The sequence below is a fragment of the Trichosurus vulpecula genome, chromosome 1 (assembly GCF_011100635.1).
Source record: "Trichosurus vulpecula isolate mTriVul1 chromosome 1, mTriVul1.pri, whole genome shotgun sequence".
In the NCBI taxonomy this organism is placed as follows: Eukaryota; Metazoa; Chordata; class Mammalia; order Diprotodontia; family Phalangeridae; genus Trichosurus; species Trichosurus vulpecula.
Genome location: NC_050573.1, coordinates 322,250,130 through 322,259,235, shown reverse-complemented (window position 1 = coordinate 322,259,235; position 9,106 = coordinate 322,250,130). Strand labels below are relative to the sequence as shown.

At 35.6% G+C, this 9,106-nt stretch overlaps 1 protein-coding gene across 1 annotated transcript; it reads left to right on the top strand.

Annotated features, from left to right (window-relative positions):
* Positions 1-309: 309 nt before the first annotated feature.
* On the top strand, positions 310-1,338 carry LOC118855423 (60S ribosomal protein L5-like). Its single transcript, XM_036765524.1, has one exon. It carries the CDS (start codon positions 367-369, stop codon positions 1,258-1,260), a length of 894 nt encoding a protein of 297 aa, XP_036621419.1. The 5' UTR covers positions 310-366; the 3' UTR covers positions 1,261-1,338.
* Positions 1,339-9,106: the final 7,768 nt, after the last annotated feature.

Here is a 9,106-nt window from a genome sequence, read left to right as displayed (position 1 = left end):
CGCTACAGGAAGTAGAAAGGGAAAGGGGAAAAAAGGAGGTGGGGTTAGAAGGGAGGGAAGAAGTAGTAAGGGTAAAGGGTAAGTTAAAGGGGGGCTGACAAAGAGAGAATATTGAGTGAGGTGGTGGTTAAAGGCAAAACTCTTTTGAGGAGGGTAAGAAAGAAGGGAGAAATAAAAGCATAAATGAGGAAGTAATAGGATGGAGAGAAAAAGACAGATAGTATTCATAACTGTGAATGAGTTGAACTCTCCCATAAAATGAAGGTGCACAGCAGAATGGATTAAAAAAACATAATCCCCCCTTTTTCCCCCTAGCGCTGCGAGGCCTGCAGGTCTGTGCCGAGGGCGCGGGTCTTGTTCGGCAGGATGGGGTTTGTCAAAGTTGTCAAGAATAAGGCCTATTTCAAGAGGTACCAAGTGAAATTCTGGAGAAGGCGAGAGGGAAAGACGGATTATTATGCACGGAAACATTTAGTAATCCAAGATAAAAACAAGTATAACACACCGAAATACAGGATGATAGTCCGAGTGACCAACAGAGATATCATCTGCCAGATTGCTTATGCCCGTATAGAAGGGGATATGATTGTCTGTGCAGCTTATGCCCATGAGTTGCCAAAGTATGGTGTGAAGGTTGGCCTGACAAATTATGCTGCCACTTACTGCACAGGCCTGCTGCTGGTCCGCAGGCTTCTTAACAGATTTGGCATGAACAAGATCTATGAAGGTCAGGTGGAAGTGACTGGAGATGAATACAATGTGGAAAGCATTGATGGTCAGCCCGGTGCTTTTACATGCTACTTGGATGCAGGACTTGCCAGAACTACCACGGGAAACAAAGTCTTTGGGGCCCTTAAGGGAGCTGTGGATGGTGGTCTGTCTATTCCTCACAGTACCAAACGCTTCCCTGGGTATGATTCAGAAAGCAAGGAATTCAACGCTGAAGTGCATCGTAAACACATCATGGGCCAAAATGTTGCCGATTACATGCACTATCTCATGGAAGAAGATGAAGATGCTTATAAAAAGCAGTTCTCACAGTACATAAAGAACAACATCACCCCTGACATGATGGAAGAAATGTACAAGAAAGCTCATGCTGGTATACGGGAGAATCCAGTATATGAAAAGAAACCCAAGAGGGAAGTTAAAAAGAAAAGATGGAACCGCCCCAAGATGTCCCTTGCCCAGAAGAAAGACCGGGTTGCTCAGAAGAAGGCGAGTTTCCTCAGAGCCCAGGAGCGGGCAGCCGATAGCTAGAACATCAAAATCTGTAATTTTCTATGAAGATTTTCAGATTAAGACAATAAACTTATTGAACATCAAAAAAAAAAAAAACATAATCCTAGAGTCTGTTCTTTACAAGAAACCCATTTGAAACAGGGGGATAACCACAGGGTAAAGGTAAAAGGCTGGAGTAGAATATATTATGCTTTAGCTGAAGTAAAAAAAAAAAAAAAAAAAGCAAAGACAGCAATCCTAATTTCAGCAAAAGCAAAAGGAGAAAATAGATATAATTAAAACAGAAAAAAGAAGGAAAGTACATCCTGCTAAAAGGCATCATGGACAATGAAGTAATATAAATACTTTACACATATTCATCAAGAGGTACAGCTTCCAAATTCTTAGAGGACAAGCAAAGTGAATTACAAGAAGAAATAGCCAGTAAAATTATACTAGTGGATTACCTCCTCCTCCCCATCTCTGGACTTGATAAATCTAACCTCAAAATAAACAAGAAAGAAGTTAGAGGAGAATAGAATTTTGGAAAAGGTAGATATGAGACACTTCTGGAGAAAAGTGAATGGGAATAGAAAGGAATATACCTTTTTCTTCTCAGTGGCAAACTGCACATACACAAAAATTGACCATGTGCTGTGGCATAAAAACCTCACAATCCAGGGCAGAAGGCTGAAATATTGAATGCATCCTTTTAAGTTCATGATACAACAAAAATTATTTGTAATAAAGAACAATGGAATGACAGACTAAAAATTAATTGGAAACTAAACAGTCTAATCTAAAGAAAGAGTGGGTCAAAGAAAAAATCATAGAATCAACCAATAACTTCATTCAAGAGAATGCTAATTATGAGAGAACCTTCCAAAACTTATGGGATGAAGTGAAAGCAGTTATTAGAGGAAGTTTTATATTACTGAATGTTTACATTAAAAAAAAAACAGAGAAAAAGGAGATCAATGAATAGGGCATGCAACTGAAAAAGATCAATAAAGAGCAAATTGGAAATCCCCAAATGAATGCCAGATTAGAAATACTGAAACCCAAAGGTTGAATAAAACTGAAATCTAGAAAACTATTGAATTAATAAATAAAACTAACAGAAAAATAAACAATACAATTGATAAATGTTTAATTAATTTGATTTAAAAAAATAAAGAAGAAAACCAAATTACTGGTAGCAAAAATGCGTAAGGTGAAATTCACCTCCAAAGAAGAGGAAATCAAAACAATAGTTAGGAATTATTTTGTCCAATTGTATGCTCATAAATTTGATAATCGTATGGAAATGTATGAATATTTACAAAACATAAATTCTCCAGACTAACAGAAAAGGAAGTCAAATACTTAAATAACCCCAGCTGAGAAAAAGTAATTGAAGAAGACATCAATGAACTCCCTATGAAAAAATATCCAGGGCCAGATGGATTTACAAGTGAATTCTATCAAATATTTAAAGAACAATTAATTCCCATATTGTATAGACTATTTCAGAAAATAAATGAAGGAGTCCTACCAAATTCTTTTAATGGCACAAATATGGTACTAATACCTAAGCCAGGAAGAGTCTAAACAGAGAAAGAAAATTATTGACCAATTTTCCTAATGAATATAGGTGCAAAATGTTTAAATAAAATATTAGCAAAAATATTGCAGCAACTTATTACTATGATCAGTTAAGATTTATTCCAGGAAGGCAAGGTTGGTTCAATAACAGAAAAACTATCACCATAATTGATCATATCAACAATAAAACTAGCAGAAACCATATGATATCTCAATACATGCAGAAAAAGCTTTTGACAAAATAAAATACCCATTCCTATTAAAAACACTAGAATGCATAGGAATAAATGGAGTCTTCCTTAACATCATAACTAACATCTATGTAAAACCATCAGCAAGAATTATATGTAATGGGGATAAGCTAGATGCATTTCCAATAAGATCAGAGGTGAAACAAGGATGTCCATTATTATCACCCCTCTTATTCAATTTGGCAATAGAAACATTAGCTTTAGCAATAAAAGAAGAAAAATAAATTGAAGGAATTAGAATAGCCAGAGAAGAAACTGAGTTATCATTCTTTGCAGAGTATATGCTGATTTGCTCAGAGAATCCTAGAGAAACAGTAAAAAATGATTTGAAATAATACATAATTTTTGCAAAGTTTCAGGATATAAAATAAATCAACCAATCCATGGCATTCCTATATAATAATGACGAAGCCCAACATCAAGAGTGAGAAAAAGAAATTCCATTCAAAATTACTGTTATCACTATAAAATATTTGGGAGTCTACCTGCCAAGACAAACCCAGGAACTACATGAACAAAGTTGCCAAACAGTACTCATTCAAATAAAATCATATCTACATAAATGGAAATACATCAGCTGTTCATGGTTAGAATGAGGTAGTATAATAAAAATGACAATTTTACCTAAATTAACTTACTTATTTAGTGACATATCAATCAAAATACTAAAAATTATTTTAGGGGCAGCTAGGTGGTGAAGTGAGTAGAGCATCAGCCCTGGATTCAGGAGGACCTGAGTTCAAATTGTCCCTCAGACACTTGACCCCAATTGCCCTGCCTTCTCCATCAAAGGAAAAAAAAAGAAAACATAAGAGAAAAATTATTTTATAGAGGTCGATAAAATAATAACAAAATTCATCTTGCAGAAGAAAATGTCCAGAATATCAAGGGAATTAATGTAAAGAAATGCTAGATAGGGTGGCCTAGCCATACCAGATATTAAAATGTATTATGTAGCATCAGTAATCAAAACTACTTGATACTGGCTAAGAAATGGAGTGGTGGGTCAGTGGAATCAGACAGGTACACAGGACACAGTAGTCAATGACTATAGCAATCTATTCTTTGATAAACCCAAAGAAGCCAGCTACAGGGATAAGAATTCACTATATCACAAAAAGTACTGGAAAAACTGTAAAATATTATGGCAGAAACTGGGCATAGACTGATATCTTACTCCATATAACAAAATAAAGTTAAAATGGGCTCATGATTTATATTTAAAGCTGATACCATAAGCAATTTGGAAGAGCAAGGAATAGTTTTCTGTCAGATTTATGCAGAAAGGGAAAAAAATATGACCATACAAGAGATAGAGAAGATTAAGAATTGCAAAATGGATAATTTTGATTAAGTTAAATTAAAAAGTTTTTGTATAAAAAGCCTATGCAACCAATATTAGGAGGGAAGTAGAAAACTGGGAAAAGTTTTTACAACCAATGTCTGTAACAAAGGCCTCATCTCTAAAATATACAGGGAACTGAGTCAAATTTATAGGAATAGAAATCATTTCCCAATTGATAAATGATCTAAGGATATGAACAGGTATTTTTTCAGAGGAAGTATATAAAGATATTTATAGTCATATGAAAAAATGCTCTAAATCACTCTTGATTAGAGAAATGCAAATCAAAACAAATCTTACTCTCCTGTTCGATGGTTTAACATGTCAAAACCGGAAAATGATACATTCTGGAACGGGTGTGGGAAAATTTGAATATTTTTACATTGTTGGTGGACTTGTGAATGGATGCAGCCATTCTGGAGAGCAATTTGAAACTATGCTCAAAGGGCTATAAAAATGTGCGTACTATTTGACCCAGCAATACCTCTTCCAGGGCTGTGTCCCAAAGAGATAATAGAAGGGAGAAAAGGACTTGTATGTACAAAAATATTTACAGCAGCTTTTTTGTGCTGGGAAAGAATTCACAATTAGGTGGATCCTCATCAATTGGGGAATAGCTAAACAAGTTGTGGTATATGAATGTAATGAAATGCTATCATGCTATAAGAAAGGAAGAGGAGATAGACTTCCTAATAACCTGGAAAGACTTAAATGAACTGATTCTGTGTGAGGGAAGCAGAACCAGGAGAACTTTAAACATGATTACTGACACATGGTGTCTGACATGACTAACTTTGATAGACTTGGCTCTTCTCAGCAGTGGAAGGTTCTAAGAAAGCTCAAAAAGACTTGTCATGGAAAAAGCTATCCACATCCACAGAAAAAATTTACAGTCTGAATGTAGACTGAAGTAAACTATTTGTGGTGCTGCTGCTTCTCTCTCTCTCTCTCTCTCTCTCTCTCTCTCTCGTTTCTTCTCTTCTTTCTCATGTCTCACTTCACTGGTTACAATCCTTCTTTAGAACTTGACTATTGTGAAAATAAATTTAATGTGAAGGTATATGTACCACCCATATCAGATTACATACCGTGTTGGTGGGGGGATGGGGAAGGAGAGAGAGGAGGAGCAATTTGGTACTCAAAAAGTCATGGAACAGCATGTTTTAAACTAAAAATAAAAAAAAGAATTTAAAATAAAAAAGAAAATCAGGTGGCCACCTAGTCCTAAATGCATATTATATTATGGATGATTAGCAGACCATTTAAAAAAAAGTTTGATTAATGTTTAACATTTCTTTAGCAGTGCTCTGTTAAAAAAAATAGCACTCTATAGGCAAAGACAAGGGGTAAACAGCAGTTTCTGGTCCTTTAAAAAAGCATAACAAAATCTGCTCTCAATTTTTCTCTAATAAAACTTGGGCAGAAATCGCACGATCTTATTTAATATTTTCAGATAGCCTATCCTGAGTCCAAGTCAAAGAATGGAACCATATAATATGATATAAAGGTTTTTAAAGATAGAAATGAAGTTCAATTGTAGTGGAAAGCTAATCACCTATTCACCAAGTATACTTTTTGGAAATTATTATGTTGTATTTCGTAAATGTAAATGTTTACATAGATGTCTTCTATTGTTTTTAATCTGATGCTGTATTTATGCATTATAACAATGGAAGGGTCGAAAGAAGAAAGCAAGGAAGGGAAAGAGGAAGAAAGGAAAGGAAAAAAGTACCTAAAGAAAGTAAGTTGGAGGCTTCTCATATGATAAAAGAATTATTCCCTAGCATATGGAAACCAGTATATCCAGCAATGACATAAAGTAAAACCAGTGTCAGGATATTTAATGGTTCTTTCACTCCTTCAACAGCAATAAGGATGGTTTCTGCCTACAGTCTATCAGTATAAATTACAGGGACAACTTACGGATTATTTCCATAAATTTAGGTTCAATTTCAATTTTTGTCTGAAATATTTAAGTGAGGCAGAATTGGTAATTTTTTTGAATTTCCTGGATAAATGTCTTAAGTCTTTCTATTCTCATTTACTCTTTTCCCCTATAGCCAAAAATGATACATTTTTTAAATCTTCTTTTATTAGACCAGTGACTCCCAATCTAAGGCATTAGTAAGATGCAGGGAACCATATACACACCAAGTAATAATATAGTGATCTAGTCTTAAGATGAAAAAATAGTAGTAATTAAATATCTAGCCTTACTGAGCCAAGAACAAGAACAAGAAGAACAAGAATAAGAAGAACAAGAACAAGAAGAAGAAGAAAAGAAGAAAGAGAAAGAGGAGGAGGAGAGGAAGAAGAAGAGGAAGAAGAGAAAGAACAAGAGGAAGAACAAGAAGATGAAGAACAAGAACAAGAAGTAATAACAATAGCAAGAACAATAACCACTGCCATGAATGTGACCCTCATAAGCTTTACCACTATTAAGGGGGAAAGATTCAACAAATATTTATTAAGCACTTACTATGTGTCACACATCATGCCAAATCCTGAGAAAATTAATATAAACAAAAAGAAAAGTTACTGACGTCAAGACCATTATATTCTAAGTGGGAGTCAAAGCAAAAAATAGTACCTGAAAAGGGGAAGACAGAAGTTAAAAGTTGTGGGGACTGATGGAGAAGTCAAGTTGAATATAGCCTGGTGGTAAATGAAGGAGTAACTGGTGTAGTTGCTATCCATAAATAGAGGCACTTGGAGGCACCTTCTAATAAAATGCCAGGGCCCTAAGTTGGGGTAAATATCAAAGACATAAATTCTAGGGTTGAAGATATCTTCCAGAATGAAAAGTTTTCAACTTCAGTTTTAAAAGAGAGCCTAGGCCATCCATTCTTGTTTTCCCACCAGTCTGTTGTCCTCTGGAATTTTCAATCATTACCATGTTAGGTATCTTCTCCTCCCTGCCATGGAATCCCTTTTCGGTTTCTCTTCTCTTTTCCTTCCTTCTTTCCTTCCTTCCTTCCTTCCTTCATTTGTTCCTTCCTTCCTTCATTCCTTCCTTCTTTTGTTCCTTCCTTCCCCCCTCTTGCTTTCTTTCTCTCTGTCTTTCTTTCTTTTTCTCTCTGTCTTTCTTTCTTTTTCTCTCTTCCTTCCTTCCTTTTTCTCTTTCCTTCCTTCCTTCTTTCTTTCTTTCTTTCTTTTTTTCTTTCTCTCTCTCTCTCTCTCTCTCTCTCTCTCTCTCTCTCTCTCTCTCTCTCTTTCCTTCTTTCTCTTCCTTCCTCCCTCTCTTCCTGCCTTTCTGTTGTCTTCTCCATTACAATGTATGCTGTGTGAATGTGTGTTTGTGTATGTGTGCTTGTATGTATATGTGGTTGTGTGTGTTTGTGAATGTGTAGGAAGGGAGAACAGGGAAGAGGAGAAGAAAGAGGAAAGAGAACTTCTTAAGGGTAGGGATTATTTTAAATTTTATTTGTATTTCTATTCTCTTCACATAGTGAGTGCTTAATAAAGGTTTGTTGATTGACTAACCTAGGCCACCAACACTCTGGTTTAACTCATCCCCACTGTAATTGGATCCCATAAAAGCAACTCATGAGGAAAAAAGAAAGTGAAGGAAAATTAGGACAAAAAACTATACCCATCAAAATGGAATCTTGGGTTCTTTCTGAATTGAAAGAGAGCTGCTGCCAATTTGTCCCCATCTTGCTTCCTGCCCCAGTGGTGGCTTTCTTTTGGGGAAACAGACTTATGGAATTTCTCTGCTGCTATAGCAAAACATAGTACACCCAGGTTATTTCCCCTAAAATGACTTATGTTTCAATGTCCAATATGTGTGCTTTTTTCTGTGTCTCTCCCTCAGAACTGTGATGAATGAAAAACCCAAGAGACAGGGTTTCTGGGTAATTAATAATCAGTTTATTAATTAGGCTAGCTAATCAATAAATTGGTGGTCAGTGGTTTCTCCCAGTAACCAAAGATAAAGACATGAATTGGTTAGAAAAGGGGGTACACCTGATAGGTGAAGATCAAACCTGATTGGTGAACAATTAATGAGGGGTTGGGCTAAATGTCTTCAACTCATCTTCCAAATAATGTGGCTTGATTATGAGACTCTGCTACTTCTAGCAATCTGTACAGAAGAATTCATCTCTACCCAGAGCACTCTGGTTGATTTTCTCCTTCATGAGCTGGGTCACCCTAAATACTTATGGAGTGGTGCAACAGCATGGGCTTATTCCCAAGAATTAACCTAGTTTAGATTTTGTTTACATTCTGAAGAGAAATAAGGTCTCCCAGTTGGGTGGGGTCCTACCCATGATACCCTATCCAAGAAAAGCATGTCCCCAAGGATTAGGGAAATCTCCTCTATCAGTCCTGTCCTTCAGAGACTGGCTGCCTGATGCACAGGGGCTGTTCCCTGAATGAGGAAATAAAGAAAAATATTTTAATCCTAATTTAAGAGTTGATTGTTAATATGATAGCAAAATAAACATTTCTCTTAGAATACTATTCTACTTGTCAGTTATTAATTATAACTCTTCAAAACAAGTCACTCCCACCGTTACCTGGCTTTATATTTTTATAAAAAGCTAAATATATGTACTTTAAGTGAAGTCCACAGCTATTCCAATCCTTATTCTCAAATATATTTGTATCTATATGATCATCTTCTGAATAAGGAAATTTGAGACTCCTTAAACTGTTGAAATTTAGAACACCATTCTCCAGGGGAGAAAAATTAAACAACCAA